Genomic DNA, 16834 nt, shown 5'->3' with positions numbered 1-16834 from the left:
CAACGAAAAGACAGGTACTAAAGTGCTTGATGGGTTTTTTCGATCCGTTAGGATTATGGAGCGTATTCCTTGTTCATGGAAAAATGCTTCTACAAGATGTTTGGCGAAGTGGTACCCAATGGGACGAGAAGATCAACGATGCAGCATTCGAACGTTGGAGGAAGTGGACAAACCTGTTCCAGAATATTCATGAGATCCGAATCCCTCGTTGCTACTTCGAGAATGCGACTAACCAACATTATAAAAATCTACAGCTGCATATTTTCGTTGACGCTAGTGAAGCAGCATATTCAGCAGCAGCTTACTTCCGGATTACGAAACCGGATGGGCTTGTGGATTGCAGTCTGTTAGTGGCGAAAACAAAAGTGGCCCCACTGAAACCTTTATCAATACCACGATTGGAGCTGCAAGCTGCAGTACTGGGAGTTCGATTGATGCAGTTCGTCGAAGAAAGCCACACCGTGAAGGTCCAGCAACGTTTTCTCTGGAGTGATTCAGCCACCGTCTTGGCTTGGCTGCGTTCAGACCACCGGAGATATAAGCAGTTCGTAGCATGTCGTGTCGGAGAATTACTAACCGCATCGGACGTCCGTGAATGGCATTGGGTGCCATCGAAACATAACCCTGCAGATCTGGCCACTAAATTTGGTAAAGGTTCCTGTGAAGATGTATCTCGTGTTTGGTTCAATGGACCAGGATTTTTGAAAGATCCGGAGTCGGAGTGGCCTCGCCAGAGGACCATAACAGTATCTACCGAAGAAGAGCTGCGCCCATGCCATGCACATTGCAAGATGTTCGTACCCGAAATGGTGTTTCATCTCGAAAGATTTTCTCGTCTGTCCAGGCTGATAAGGTCTGCCGCATACGTCCATCGATGGATCGCTAACCGAAGGCGCAGAACTAAGTGAGAAGCGGTGTTCGTAGTACATTTGAGATCGGAAGAGCTGCTAGAGGGACAACGAATGCTGATCCATTTGACACAGTGGCAGGTCTTCACAAATGAAATGGTGCTGTTGACACGTAACCAACAGAGCCCAGCAGCACAACAAATACAACTTGAAAAATCGAGCGAATTGTACAAGTTAACTCCCATGCTGGATGAATTCGGGATCCTGAGAATGGACGGGCGTATCACAGCAGCTCCGAACGTGAATGAAAGTGTAAAGTTTCCTATTATTCTCCCTAGGAAATACAGACTTACTTACCTGCTGTTGGACGATTACCATCGAAGATTTCGCCATTGTAATATGGAAACAGTGGTAAATGAGGTGGGCCAGCATTTCCACATTCCACAGTTAAGAGTGGCCGTGAAGCAGGTAGCGAAATCTTGTCAGTGGTGCAGAACATATAAGACGGAGCCGTGTATTCCTCGGATGGCTCCATTACCTGCGGCGCGAGTGACATCGTTTCAGAGACCGTTTACGAACACGGGCCTGGATCTCTTTGGACCACTACTGGTTAAGATTGGCAGGAGCAATACGAAGCGGTGGATTGCAGTTTTCACCTGCCTCACAATCCGTGCTATCCACGTCGAGGTGGTGCATAGCCTAAGCACCAGATCATGCGTCGAGGCTATTCGTAGGTTCGTTGTCCGCCGTGGATCACCAGCAACGATATACTCGGATAACGGGACCAATTTTCGAGGAGCGAGCCGACTGCTGCAGGAACAGATCGAACAGCTAGCAACCACCTTCACTAGCAGTTCAACGAAATGGATTTTCATTCCCCCAGGCACTCCTCACATGGGGGGTGCATGGGAACGCACGGTGCGCTCAATCAAAACGGCCATGGATGATGCTTACAGCAGCCATTGAAAGCTGAATGACGAGACATTAGTTACATTGGTAGTAGAAGCGGAAGGAATCGTAAACAGCCGTCCACTAACATATTTGCCGATTTCGTCTGAGGAGAGCGAAGCATTGACTCCGAATCATTTTTTACTGGGAAGTTCAAGTGGAGTTCGCCAGCAAGCAGAAGCGGATGACTCTGCAGCAGTCGTGCAAGTGTCCGTTCATCAAATTCAACAACACCTGGATACGTTCTGGAGAAGATGGCTGCGAGAATATCTGCCGACCCTGAACAAACATACGGAATGGTTTGGGGACGTAAAACCGGTAGCCGCAGGTGACTTGGTAGTGATCGTCGATGAGTCGACCAGAAACAGATCGGAGCGAGGTCGGATTCTTGAGGTCACTAGAGGAAGCGATGGGAGGATTCGTCAGGCTATAGTTCAAACTGCGAGGGGGTTGATTCGTAGATCTGTGGGTAAATTGGCAGTCTTGGAGGTAGATGGTGAAGGTAAAACTGGATCAGATGACCAGTGTTACGCGGGGGAGGATGTTGGTACTGGCAACACGGCTTCAGACGCTACAGTCGGGGCACATCGATTCGATATAACACGTCAGAGTTACAAAGTCGAGAGGGAGAAGGAAAATCGCAACGAGATGGAAGATTGATCGTTCGCTTTTCCGTCATGTCACAATTATTCTCGATAAAGTCTGATCAGCGTGAACGTGCTTTTTTAGAGATGAATTCAACTTAAATACTAAAATATACATACAAACCATACAGTTTATACTTAAAACTAGTTGTGGAGTGAAAATTAAAATATTAAAATCTATGCTAAATAGTGAGTAGACTAAAATAACTTAACCTATTGAGAACTTAACCTAGCTTTCCTTAATTCTATGTAGCGCTTATAGTGCACGAAAACTAAAATTGAAATTGTGGGTTATTAAAACTTATCGCATACCGAATTTTGTATGTAAAAATATGTACAACTTATGAACTATGTTAAAATGAAATTAAAATAAATTACAGCTAAAGCAACGTCAAAATAAAACGACCGTACACGCGACTGGCTAAAAGAAATCGGTGAAATTTCTATAACATAACCCAACAATGCTGAAATTCATTAGCTTAGCTTGATCTGGCTCTATTGTCCGTCCAGTTCTCTCTTAATGAGTTGATCTATTAATAAACTTTTTTAGAAAATGTGTAATATCTCGTTTTCCCAGCATTTGTGTCAGAAAACAACTGATAGCATCGATTGAATATTAATGATCAACACTGGACATCCTAATGTATTCTTGTTAGATCTTCTACAATATTGATTATATCATCTTCGGCCACTCCATCCACGTCGATCTGCAATCCCAATGAATCGTAAATTTTTTCCCGACTTAAATCTAAAAAACCTTCTACAAGGTCTCCATCAATAAATCTCCCGCAACGTTCCGTTTTCATTTCGGTATGATAACTATGCCAATCCGAAAAATCAATCTTGCCAACAGATTTGATTGTGTCAGTCAAACTTTCTTGTAACTTTCGAAGAAATTTATAATTCATAATCAGGTGGTATTTGTGGGACCAGACCGATAGCTGACCAAAATAACAAACAGCCCGTTGTCGGTGTCGTACGCTTTCCAATGTTTTGCATCACAAGCGAACCGTGCCGGAATATATTCATCATATTACCGAGATGAAATTGAGCAACCTCTGGCATTTGCTGTTGTTCGTCGTCCGTTGTTGCGGACCTTCAAATACAAAAATTGTTCGTATGATAAACAGAGCTACGGAAACCCTACTTACCTATCTTTTAGGCAAAAAGATTGTTCTGTTATCCGCCCGAGGAAGGCATTGTCATCTAATATTTCTATTGCTGTCATCCAATTTGGTTAATAGTCGCGAGCGATCTCTTGAAAATTACCTAGCGTGACAGATCGCGTCAAATCACCAACCAAAATGAAGTCGCCTGTTAAAAAAAAACTGTTACTCTGAGGAATCCAAGTGATTGCATTAATCTTGTTTACCCTTGGTTTTACAATATAATGCCAACACGTTATTGAAATGGTTACATTCAAGTCGCAAATCCTTATCATCAGTCCACTCACACAATCGTACGGTTGAATTGATGCTAGCCAATACACGGCCGTTGAACTCAATGAGAGAATAGCACGCGCTCTTGATTCCCTTCTCGTTAACTTGAGTGAGGGCTCCATCCGCGTAGTGATAGATGATAATCCTTCCTACTTTGGGTTCCGGTTCCGCTTGATTCACCAGGGCTGTGTCGACGATGCATTCGAGTCGTTACCCAACTACTCCGAAATCAGTGACATAGTATACTCCGTTTGTATGAACTGGTGTGCAATTTCAACTTCTTGACCAAACTCGGCACTGCTGGCTCCTGGCTTAAGCAGTGCCATGTTGCTCGAGTAAGTACATTTGTCGTCCGAGTTGACGCGCTCTGTCTCGAAGGAGTCAGACCACTCGAGTCCTGAAGATCCATTCGCACTGTTATAACACCAAACTATTGAGAAGCTTCCTGGTTCCATTTGTACCGTTCGTGTACCGTGTGCAGCTTTTGAATTTCATTAATTGTACCAAGAAAAACTGAATATTCGGTAGCCAAACTGTCCTGATACGCTCCGGCATTAAGTGAGCATATATGATTTACTTTCTTCAGGTTGACATTCGATAAAACCGCTGCCGAATGGTTCCGAACGGCTGGAGCTTTCGTTCAAGGGTGAATGTGACAGTACTGAGGGAAAAGAATGTTATTATTGTGAACATGTGCAATTGGCCGTTTCATACCTCTTGTGCTCCGAGTTGCCTGCTTCAATTTCGATATAATAAACGTCGCATGCAATTACACATGCAAGCTGACATGAATTTCACGCGACTACACTAATGCACTTATCATTCGGCGGATTCCATTCTCATATCATCGATTTGTTGTCACATTGGATCAATCGTGCTGTTATGGAGTAACATGAATAATTTGGCCATAATCGACATTCGCACAGTAAAATGTCTGCGGATCACTCAGAAAAATGGGAATTTCCGTTTTTCCCGACAAAAACTGTACACAATGTAAGAATCTCAAATGAAAACAAAACAGAAGTGGAAAAAAACCTCTTTCATCGATGTCGATAAAACAGTTTACCAAAATGAATCTAGTACACCGAAATACGGCCGTAAATCAGAATGGCTTTTTCTATGACGACGTATCGCATCCGACGAATGAATATACGGATACGGCCGTAAATGAGAATAAGGGTGTACGTTTCAACGCACCTCTTCGAGTGACGCGGCAATCAGAATTTCTCCGCCGAGCGAATCACCGCACCGCCTATGGTATGAACAATCCGTTGGACGTCTGTTGTAGCAAGTTCAACGAAGTGTCTTATATGTTTGACTTTGGTATATCAAAGAATATGTTTAGGCTTAGACTTAGTAATTAATTATCACCCTTAGGGCGATTACACATTATCCGGTTTCCGCCGGACCGGTTAGAATCCCAAATGGCAAATTTCGACCGTACCAACCTCTTCACGGCGCCGTGATGCAGCCGTCCACTGCGACTGCAATGTCCGGTGACCGGACAAGCATCATACGCGATGACAGTAGTATTGTGTCGACGTTTGGTACAGACACCGGTTTGGGAAAGTAAATCATTCTCTATGAGAATATCAGACCTTAAGACAGTTAAATTGTTCAAACTTTTAATGAAAATTTTTACTTTATATTATGTGATCAATTAAAACTCGTAATACTGATTCTTACTTAACCATTTTTGTATAATTTTCTTGATATTGTCACTAAAACTCATCATTGTAATATGAAATTATTATCAAACACAATTCTTGTTCAGGGGGTTTTCATCACTTGCAAAAGAACGTGTAACTCTATTGCATTAAGAACAAATTTTATAAGAAAATGTTAATTTTCATTCATAATTTTTATTTTTAAATATGTGTTAACTGCACCCGAAAATCAATTATCACTATCATTTCTCAAAAGCGGAGCACGAACCTCCACGCGAATTGACAGTTGTTTTCATGTCTGTTAGTATTAGTACAATTCAGGCAATTTTCGCCCCATATATTAGGATGTGTGTGCCATTTGACGTTTGTTTGTTGATTTTGAAATCAAACAGAATTTGTAAGTGGTATGGACACTGAATTTTTTATTTCGTTTCTTTATTTAGCTGCAGTGGAAAATTTCAGTGATGAAAGTTTCTGCTCAAAGCGAAGCAATTATCTCAGGCGCACGAGGTCGTCATGGAGTGTTTTGCCATGGATTGTGTTCAACGGTGTGTAGTGTCTTCTGACAAATTAATCGAGCTATTAAATCAACTTCTGTTTTTGTTTAGCTCACAGCATCTTTCCTCATTTGGAATCGGTACCGAACGAGTTCGATGATGTTAAACAAATGTTCAACTGGTTCATCAATGGATAGATTTTGAGTGACTTCATCCAGCTGAATGTGAAGGTGAGTTATTGTTAATTTGAACACAACAAAATAGTTCGCTCATCTAGTGTTCCCATTTGGTATACCATACAGTTCCACCTGACCCGGAATACGATCGACGATAAGGTGGCCGCGACTCGGCTCGAGAAACTTAAACCCGAACTGTCCGATCTGTGCTCGGTGATCAAGATGTTCCTCTTCCCGACGCTGAAGCATCGGCTCTGTCAGAACGAAATCATCCAGCTGTTGGCATATCTGATTCGGTCATTCTTCGTCCAGGATCCGCGTATTAATAGCCGTGCATTGATGCTCGAGGAATTGCTGCTGAGTGTGTTTCTGAACAAGGATCTGCGGAAGCAGCAATGAGATAGTATTTGAAGGAAAAGTATGATGTAATTTGAATCGCAAAGATAATTACTGCAATGGTGAAATAAAAAAAAATTGTAATGGGTTGTATCTTGGACACGACCGCAGTTTTCGACGTAGAACTACGGAATTATACTGTTCAATCCACTTGTTAATCACTTCGGATATTATTTTATAATGCATCGAAATTTTTGTAATATCTTTTAACTATTTATTTTTTTATTAGTTCAGTAAACTCGAAAGCTATCAGCACTTCTCGTTTATTTGGTTCAATTCGCATCTGACTTTCTCCTTCCCCTCTTCTCCCCCTTTTGCTCCTACATTACGCTTGAGATGGGATCGAACCCCTTAAAATGCAACAGTAAGGTTACCCTGCTAGAATTTGAAAGCATACTCTCATGAAAAACAGGAAGTGGGTTATATCTATGGTATAACCGCAAGGGTGACGTAGGACTCTCGTTGATATAGAGATCATTTTGTATGAAGTTGAATCTGAATTCATTCTGAATGAATGAATATTTGGAGAACTTCGAAAACGAGAGCGTTACGTTGGAGGCACAAGGTTTTATGCATCCAATATTGGATACGGAAATATCCTACTGATGGGGAAGAATAATCTTCAGAAGCTATCCTGTTGATTGCGATTGATTGAAAAACCACAAAACCAAATGTATTTGGTCACAGTGTTACATGGATAGAAAACATTCAATTAAACTCTTTCACATGAATATATTTTGAAAATTCCCAAAGGAACTGGCAGATTATTTTCAGTAACGATTAGATATTTCCACATTTTCCTCGATACTGGAAGCCCACCAGTGGTTAATGCCAACTCGATAACCACCTGTTAATAGCACTTGATTGAAACATATTTGGTCACAGTGTTACATGGATAGAAAACATTCAATTAAATTCTTTCACATGAATATATTTTGAAAATTCCCAAAGGAACTGGCAGATTATTTTCAGTAACGATTAGATATTTCCACATTTTCCTCGATACTGGAAGCCCACCAGTGGTTAATGCCAACTCGATAACCACCTGTTAATAGCACTTGATTGAAACATATTTGGTCACAGTGTTACATGGATAGAAAACATTCAATTAAACTCTTTCACATGAATATATTTTGAAAATTACCATAGGAACTGGCAGATTATTTTCAGTAACGATTAGTTATTTCCACATTTTCCTCGATACTGGAAGCCCACCAGTGGTCAATACCAACTCGATAACCACCTGTTAATAGCACTTGATTGAAACATATTTGGTCACAGTGTTACATGGATAGAAAACATTCAATTAAACTCTTTCACATGAATATATTTTGAAAATTCCCAAAGGAACTGGCAGATTATTTTCCAGCAATGATTAGATCTTTCCGGAACTTTCTCGATGCTGAATGGCATCCTAACGAAAAGAGTTCTGCGCGTGTATGTGTTCTCCTTCGCCGTCCACCTCCTCCAGCACGTTAGGCAACGATGTTGTCTTGTCGATGTCCTCACGAAAAATGAATGTGTCTCTTCTTCTTCTTTTTGGTTTTAAGAGGGTTTAAACTTTTCAGTTCATTCGCCTCTAGCTCTGAGAAGAGCCATTGAGCACCAGTCTTGAGGAGGCTGGTGAAAAAGAAGAAAAAACCATATTCAGCGGACCTGTCTGCTCAGATGTAAAACCGGGCGAAGGCAGGAAAGGATCCTATGCCATATAAGATGTTTAATATGAGCTGTAACGTAATTGTATTGTTATTATTGAGTACCAAAGCGGCGACGAAGCATCGTAGAACCAAGCTCTAGAACAAAGGGAAATGTTGGTGGAGGGGGAGGTGGGGAGGATAAGGAAAGGATGGTAAGGAAAAGGGGTGGGATAGAGTGGGAAGGAATGATGTGATGTTGGATGTAGTTGAATTTTAATGGTGTTAGTAAAATGCTGGATAAGTATGAATTAGTGTGGTTAGAATTTAGTAAACAAAACAATAATATGTTTAAAAGGTATGCTGTTTGATTATGTAGTACTGCTGCATATGCTGGAAAAAGTTAATTTGTGAGTTATATATGGAAGATGTTTATGTTTATATATTTTTATTTGTTTTAATATTTTTGTATGTTATATGTTTATAGATGTATACACATACATACGCCATTTTTGTTAGATTTGTAATTTTGTACATAAACCTGTGCATGCATGCGCATGTACATGCATACATATATATACATTTTATTTACTTATATCTACATGTATATGCATACGCGGCGGTGAAGTGACTAACTGAAATAAGAGTGTATTTTAGATTTTACCAAAGAAGCCGGTTTCTTTCAGAAACGCAATCAAATTGGTTTCCTGTGTCTCGTCTCTACTGAGAATGTCTCGGAGACTCTGACCTATATTGTGTCGGACACGAGCATCTTTGGTGTGTTGGCATTCTAGTAGAAGATGCCTAACTGAAACTTGGGCTGAGTTACATGCGCAAAGTGGTCTTTCGGTTTTCTTCATTAGGTGTGAGTGTGTGAAAAAAGTGTGTCCAATTCGAAGACGGGTTAGCACCCGTCTTTCTTTGCTGTTGTTTTGATCAAACCAAGGAAGTGTGGTATTTTTGATTTGATGGAGATGGGTGGGAGGGCTATTTAACCAGCCTATGTTCCAGCTTTCGCGAATTTGCTGTTTGACCCAGCGAACTATATCAGTTCGAGGACAGGGTATAACTGGTGGTTCCATTTTGCTACCCTTACCGGCCAGTTTGTCTGCGGCTGTGTTTCCGAGGATTCCGGAATGACCAGGAACCCAACAGTAGGAGATGTTTTTTTCTGAAGCAGCCTCTTCTGTCTGTATTATCCATGGGTGTTTACTGTTTCCACTGAGCAGGTCTTGAAGACAGCTGGCTGAATCGGAGAAAATTACCGTAGGAAGGTGATCATGGGTACACTCTTGTGTAGCTATTAATAGAGCAAAAGCTTCCGCACTGAAGATGGAGCATTGCGGTGGAAGAGAAAAGCTACCGGTGTATCTGTTCTCGAAAATTCCACACCCAACTCCATCGCAGTTAACAGAACCGTCTGTGTAGACCTGGTGTTTGTTTTGAAAGTGAGTAGCCGTGAGATGGTTGAAGCAGGCTTTAATTTTTGGTGGAGGGTCGCCTGCACGGACAGTCTTGAGAAGATCAAGATTCACGTTCGGCGGTATGACGTTCCATTTTCTTTCCGTGGCAGTTGAAAGTGCACATATATCGGGAAGGTCTTGGTTCGTGAGGTCTTTGAACCAATTTATAGCTCGAATTACTGATGGTGCATTGGGGTCATTGTCAGGAAGTGAAAGTTGTCGGATGGCTTTGCCTGTGATGATTCTTGTTACAAGGTGTTTGAAAGGCAGATGACCACTTTCCGCCATAACAGCAAGAGTGGGGCTTGTGGTGAAGGCTCCTGTTGCTAGCTTTATTGCTTTGTTGTAGATGGGTTCAATGGCGTTGAGTACTCTGTCCCCACCACGGCTGAAGATGCCTACTCCGTAAAGGATTTGGGGGATCAACCAGATATTGATGATTTTAAGCAGTGTTTCTCTGTGTCCAGAGGATAAACTTCCTGTAATGGATTTGAGGATATTCATTTTCCTGCTGGCGGCTTTTTTTACCAATTGAGCATGATGTAAAAAGTTAAGCCTGGTATCGATGGTAACACCCAGTATTCTGAGTGTTCTCTTCTGAGGGATTTCGGATTGATTAAGCTTTAGGACGGATTTCTTTTTGAGTGTTTTGCCAATGTGAATGAATCGGGATTTTTCTGGCGAAAATTGGAATCCTATGTGTTGGGCCCAGTTTTGTATGGAATCAATTGTACTTTGAAGTCTCTTTCTCTGTGCTAGCCCAAAGCCACTGACAGAAACAAGAGTGATATCATCAGCATAAACAAAAATGTTTATACTGTCGGGAATTAATTCAAAAATAGGTTGCATGGCAACATTGAAGAGTGTTGGAGAAAGGACTGAACCTTGGGGAAACCCGTTTTCAAGAATTTTCAATGAAGACTTGTGATTGTTGATGATTGTTTTAAAGGTTCTGTTTTCCAGAAACCCTTTGATGAAGAAGCCTAATCTACCACGAACCCCCCAGTTGAAAAGATTTTTCAGAACTGGGTACCTCCATGCTCGATCGAAGGCCTTGCTAAGATCGAGTGATACAACATCTGCGTGCAGATTACTTTCAGCGGCGTCGTCTAGGACTTTTTCGAGAGCTACGAGGCAGTCTTCTGTACTTTTACCCGCGCGGAAGGCAAATTGTCTAGGGTCGAGCAGCTTGTTTGACTCTAAAAAGGTCGTTAAGCGCCGGTTGATAATTTTTTCCATGATTTTACCGACGCAACTCAGAAGAGTAATGGGACGGAAGTTGTCCAGCAGGTGATTATTCTTGTCTGGTTTAGGCAGAGAGACCATTAGGCCCTCTTTCCAGCAATTTGGGAAAATTCCACTGTTCCATACATTGTTGTAAAGTTTTAAAAGAACTTTTTTCCCAAGATAGGGTAGGTTTTTCAGCATTGGGTAGCTGATGTCATCTGGTCCAGTGGAGCCGCGTGTTGTTTTGTTTAAGGCCCATTCTAGTTCTTTGAGGGAAATAGTTTTGTTGAAGTCAAAATTTGCGTCGGTGTTAAAATCAATGGGGATTTTTTCGCATTTTGCCTTGCGGGTTTGGAAGGTGGTATCGAAGCTTTGGTTGGATGAGGTGGAGGCAAAGAAATCTCCGAAAGCCTCTGCTATAGTTTTCCGATCATTTGTATAATGACCGGCAATTAGAAGGTTGTATTCATTGTTCCTTTTTTTGCCATGAAGCCTGCCAATTTTGCTCCATAATTCCTTTGACGACGTGTTAGGATTAATACCGTTGACGAATTTAATCCAGCTGTTATGCTTGGCTGTTTTAATAATAGCTCTAGCATTGTTGCGAGCCCTTTGGAATTTCTCTAGCAGAGTGTGCTTAGATGGGTTATCCGGGTGGGCCTTTCTTAGCTTGCGTAAGGCTTTTCTTCTGTCTTTGATGGCTGTATTTACTTCAGGTGTCCACCATGGGACGCATTTTCTACCAGGATTTCCGCTGGTTCTAGGAATGTGTCGTATTGCAACCTCAAGGACGGCTTGGGAAAAGTCCTCGGGTGTCCAATCTTGTTTGGCTGAGAGGCAGCTTTCAATGTCACATTGATAGCCAGCCCAGTTTGCATATTCAAATTTCCATCTAGGCCTTGTTGAAACTTCTGGAGAAGGTTGGCCAAGGGAAATACATATTGGGAGATGATCGCTGTTGCAGCAATCATCGTGAGTGTTCCATGAAAGCTTTGAACAAAGTTGAGGGGATACGATGGGGAGATCTATGGCCGAAGAAGAGCCAGAAGCAGAATTGATTCTGGTGTGTTGGCCGTTGTTCAGAAAAGTGAGAGTATTATCGGAGAGAAAATCCTCTAAAATGGACCCTCTTCGATTGAGGTATGAGCATCCCCAGGCATACGAGTGAGCATTGAAATCACCCATAAGGAGAACTGGGGAGGGAAGTTGGTTGAGAAGATGTTCCAGTTGACCCCGTAGAGGAGCCACATCGGACGTAGGAGAAATGTATATGCTGGCTACTGTGATTGGAAACGGAAGGTTTATGCGTATTGCCACTGCTTGTAGAGCGGTGTTAACGGGGAGAAAATTGTGGGGGGTGCCGATTTTTATTGAAGTTGCAACCCCGTTGAATGAAGGGTTGGGTCCTTCTTTGAAATAAGTGGTGTAACCTTTGATAGAATCTTTGTGAAAATTTTTCTGCGTCATAGTCTCTTGAAGAGCTATGATTGTGGGATTATATTTATAAATTAATGTTTGTAATTCCGGAAAATTTCTTTGGAGACTTCGAATGTTCCATTGAATGGCTAGTTTGTTCGTTGGAGTGAATGTATTGGCGGGTTTGGTGGATCTTATTTACCCTTGGAAGGGGTGCTGTTCTTTCCGGATCTCTTGTCATTTTTGTTTTGTTTGTTGTTGTTTTGTTTGTTATTTTGTGTGTTGTTGTTCTGTGTGTTGTTGTTTTGTGTGTTGTTGTTTTGTGTGTTGTTGTTTTGTGTGTTATGTGTGTTGCTGTTTTGTGTGCTGTGGTGTGGTGCGTTGTTTTGTGTGTTGTTTTTTTGTGGTGTGGTTTCCTTTGATTCCTGATTGTTTCGTGTCTTCTTCCTTTGTTTCTCTTTATTTTGTCGAAGTTCATCTTCTGAGGTTTTTAGCTCTTCTGAAGATGTGTTTTTGGAAGATATCTTCCTCTTGGTTTTTCTTGGGGCCTCAGATATTGTCATTGAAACATCGGAATCATATTCTGATTCGCTGGTCGAGGTATCAGATTCGGACATAGTAGTGTCAACTGTGGATGGAGTGCTTTCGCGACTTGTTGCCGGACTGTTTTCAGCTGAAACGCAACTACATTTGCACTTGTTGCAGCTAGCAGTCGGTTTTTGAATATTATTTATTCTGTCTTGTAGAACACTTGAATATGAAGGTCCATTATTTTTAATGTTGTACAGATCCTTGGCTTGTTTATATGAAATGCCTTGATCTATTCTAATCTTGGTTATGTTATTTTCTTTTAGCCATATTGGGCACTTCCTGCTTGAAGAGGAGTGGTCCCCTTGGCAATTAATGCAGTGGGCGACATCGTTACACGTTTTGATTTCTGTGCCATGTTCTTTGCCGCAATTTCGACAGAGTGGATTCTCGCGTTGGCATCGTTTCGACGTATGTCCAAAGCGGAAGCACTTGAAACATTGCATCGGGTTCGGGTAAAAATTCCGAGTCCCGATGCGAAGGAATCCAAATAAGATTATTTCTGGGATCACTGTCCCACGGATGGTCAGAATTAGGGTAGCTGTGGGGATAACTATATTGTTTTCCTTCCTAGTGATCCGCTTAACTTCGATCACTTGTTGGTCGGCAAGTTCAGTGAGAATTACTGATTCAGGTATTTCAATCACTTCACGGCATGTGACAACGCATTTGCGTTGATTTAATGTTGGGTGATATATTACCTCAACAGGTGTTTTATCGATGAGTTCATTTATTAAGAGGAGCTTACCGATGGTGTCCTCGTCTCTGGCCGTTAAGATGTACTGCGTTCTCTTCTTATCGTCCTTTGATGGTCGGGCGTTGTTTTTATCAAAATCTTTCACGAAATTGGCGATGGTTTTGCTCACAACAAATGGGTTGGATGGTAACACATGATCTCCTGTAGCACGCAAGAGTAAAATTTGAAGATTACCGTTCAGAGGGTCAACCCACTCTGGAGCAGTACGTTGAGTCGGCTTTCCTTGGTAAAAATTTGTAGCCCGGCCTCCCGGAGGCCCGGAGCTACTGGACGCCATGATATTGCCTAGGTATAGCCGGCAGAATGGTTTCGGTTTACACAAACCTCACAAAACACTATTCGGATATGTGCGAGAAAACGTTTAACACACTCAATGGAGAAAAACGAAATAGCCCAAAACTGATTAACTGTAACGCGAAAATTTGGAAAAAACGTACTAAAATTTTTCAGTCGTATACACTTTCAGTTCAATCACTTCACCGTTGTAATTCGTTTGCGTATATTCACGCTATGTATTATTTGGTTCTAAACACTAAAAGAGGCACTATGAGGGTAGCGTCAGTGACGCCACGAAAGCGCGCGCTTTTTCCGGCAAGCCGGTGAGCGCCCGCTTTCCACGGTCGAAACGAGCTGATGCCTTCTCCTATTCGCCTTCTGCTTCCACGCCAAATGAATCCGCTTCAAAATCGCCAACGGGAGACGTCCCAGTCTGCTGTCCAAAACGCCAAAACGCCGAGCTGAAAAAGACGACCTTCTCGGTCGGAGGTAAAAATCAGTATGAATGTGTCTCACCACCAGAATATCGCTTAAGTATGCTTTTTGTGTGTGATTGAATCGAGAGAAGGTGTGGTTTACGATGGCAATTTGGAAGGCAAACTAGAGGGGAATGAACTCTCTGAGCTCGGAACTTTCGGCGACTGAGCAATAATCGATTGCGGGCGCATACAATATTGGATACGGAAATATCCTACTGATGGGGAAGAATAATCTTCTGAAGCTATCCTGTTAATTGCGATTGATTGAAAAACCACAAAACCAAATGTATTTGGTCACAGTGTTACATGGATAGAAAAAATTCAATTAAACTCTTTCACATGAATATATTTTGAAAATTCCCAAAGGAACTGGCAGATTATTTTCAGTAACGATTAGTTATTTCCAGATTTTCCTCGATACTGGAAGCCCACCAGTGGTTAATACCAACTCGATAACCACCTGTTAATAGCACATGATTGAAACATATTTGGTCACAGTGTTACATGGATAGAAAACATTCAAATAAACTCTTTCACATGAATGAATTTTTAAATTCCCAGGGGAACTGGCAGATTATTTTCAGTAACGATTAGATATTTCCACATTTTCCTCGATACTGGAGCCCACCAGTGGTTAATGCCAACTCGATAACCACCTGTGAATAGCACTTGATTGAAACATATTTGGTCACAGTGTAACATGGATAGAAAACATTCAATTAAACTCTTTCACATGAATATATTTTGAAAATTCCCAAAGGAACTGGCAGATTATTTTCAGTAACGATTAGATATTTCCACATTTTCCTCGATACTGGAAGCCCACCAGTGGTTAATGCCAACTCGATAACCACCTGTTAATAGCACTTGATTGAAACATATTTGGTCACAGTGTTACATGGATAGAAAACATTCAATTAAACTCTTTCACATGAATATATTTTGAAAATTCCCAAAGGAACTGGCAGATTATTTTCCAGCAATGATTAGATCTTTCCGGAACTTTCTCGATGCTGAATGGCATCCTAACGGAAAGAGTTCGGCGCGTGTATGTGTCGATCCTTCGCCGTCCACCTCCTCCAGCACGTTAGGCAACGATGTTGTCTTGTCGATGTCCTCACGAAAAATGAATGTGTCTCACCACCAGAATATCGCTTAAGTATGCTTTTTGTGTGTGATTGAATCGAGAGAAGGTGTGGTTTACGATGGCAATTTGGAAGGCAAACTAGAGGGGAATGAATTCTCTGAGCTCGGAACTTTCGGCGACTGAGCAATAATCGATTGCGGGCGCATACAATATTGGATACGGAAATATCCTACTGATGGGGAAGAATAATCTTCTGAAGCTATCCTGTTAATTGCGATTGATTGAAAAACCACAAAACCAAATGTATTTGGTCACAGTGTTACATGGATAGAAAACATTCAATTAAACTCTTTCACATGAATATATTTTTAAAATTCCCAAAGGAACTGGCAGATTATTTTCAGTAACGATAAGATATTTCCACATTTTCCTCGATACTGGAGCCCACCAGTGGTTAATGCCAACTCGATAACCACCTGTTAATAGCACTTGATTGAAACATATTTGGTCACAGTGTAACATGGATAGAAAACATTCAATTAAACTCTTTCACATGAATATATTTTGAAAATTCCCAAAGGAACTGGCAGATTATTTTCAGTAACGATTAGATATTTCCACATTTTCCTCGATACTGGAAGCCCACCAGTGGGTAATGCCAACTCGATAACCACCTGTTAATAGCACTTGATTGAAACATATTTGGTCACAGTGTTACATGGATAGAAAACATTCAATTAAACTCTTTCACATGAATATATTTTGAAAATTCCCAAAGGAACTGGCAGATTATTTTCCAGCAATGATTAGATCTTTCCGGAACTTTCTCGATGCTGAATGGCATCCTAACGGAAAGAGTTCGGCGCGTGTATGTGTCGATCCTTCGCCGTCCACCTCCTCCAGCACGTTAGGCAACGATGTTGTCTTGTCGATGTCCTCACGAAAAATGAATGTGTCTCACCACCAGAATATCGCTTAAGTATGCTTTTTGTGTATGATTGAATCGAGAGAAGGTGTGGTTTACGATGGCAATTTGGAAGGCAAACTAGAGGGGAATGAATTCTCTGAGCTCGGAACTTTCGGCGACTGAGCAATAATCGATTGCGGGCGCATACAATATTGGATACGGAAATATCCTACTGATGGGGAAGAATAATCTTCTGAAGCTATCCTGTTAATTGCGATTGATTGAAAAACCACAAAACCAAATGTGTTTGGTCACAGTGTTACATGGATAGAAAACATTCAATTAAACTCTTTCACATGAATATATTTTGAAAATTCCCAAAGGA

At 41.4% G+C, this 16834-nt stretch overlaps 1 protein-coding gene and 1 pseudogene across 1 annotated transcript; one reads left to right on the top strand and one right to left on the bottom strand.

The window, feature by feature from the left end:
• The first annotated feature begins 1004 nt into the window (after window positions 1-1004).
• On the top strand, window positions 1005-2456 carry LOC129761228 (uncharacterized). The gene is made up of 2 exons (XM_055758941.1): window positions 1005-1766; window positions 1911-2456. The coding sequence occupies exons 1-2, from the start codon at window positions 1005-1007 to the stop codon at window positions 2454-2456; spliced, it is 1308 nt and encodes a 435-aa protein (XP_055614916.1).
• A 622-nt stretch (window positions 2457-3078) lies between these two features.
• On the bottom strand, window positions 3079-4656 carry LOC129761227 (DNA damage-binding protein 1-like; annotated as a pseudogene).
• Between the last annotated feature and the right edge of the window lie 12178 nt (window positions 4657-16834).

The sequence above is a fragment of the Toxorhynchites rutilus genome, chromosome 1 (assembly GCF_029784135.1).
Source record: "Toxorhynchites rutilus septentrionalis strain SRP chromosome 1, ASM2978413v1, whole genome shotgun sequence".
Taxonomy (NCBI): domain Eukaryota; kingdom Metazoa; phylum Arthropoda; class Insecta; order Diptera; family Culicidae; genus Toxorhynchites; species Toxorhynchites rutilus.
This window is presented reverse-complemented; position numbering and strand designations above follow the sequence as displayed.

Bases quoted from the DNA above. Each gene is read 5' to 3' on its own strand.
- LOC129761228 (XM_055758941.1), top strand. From the start codon at position 1,005: ATGGTGCTGTTGACACGTAACCAACAGAGCCCAGCAGCACAACAAATA. The intron at 1,767-1,910 runs GTGCGCTCAATC...TCGTCTGAGGAG, and splicing joins GGGGTGCATGGGAACGCACG to AGCGAAGCATTGACTCCGAA.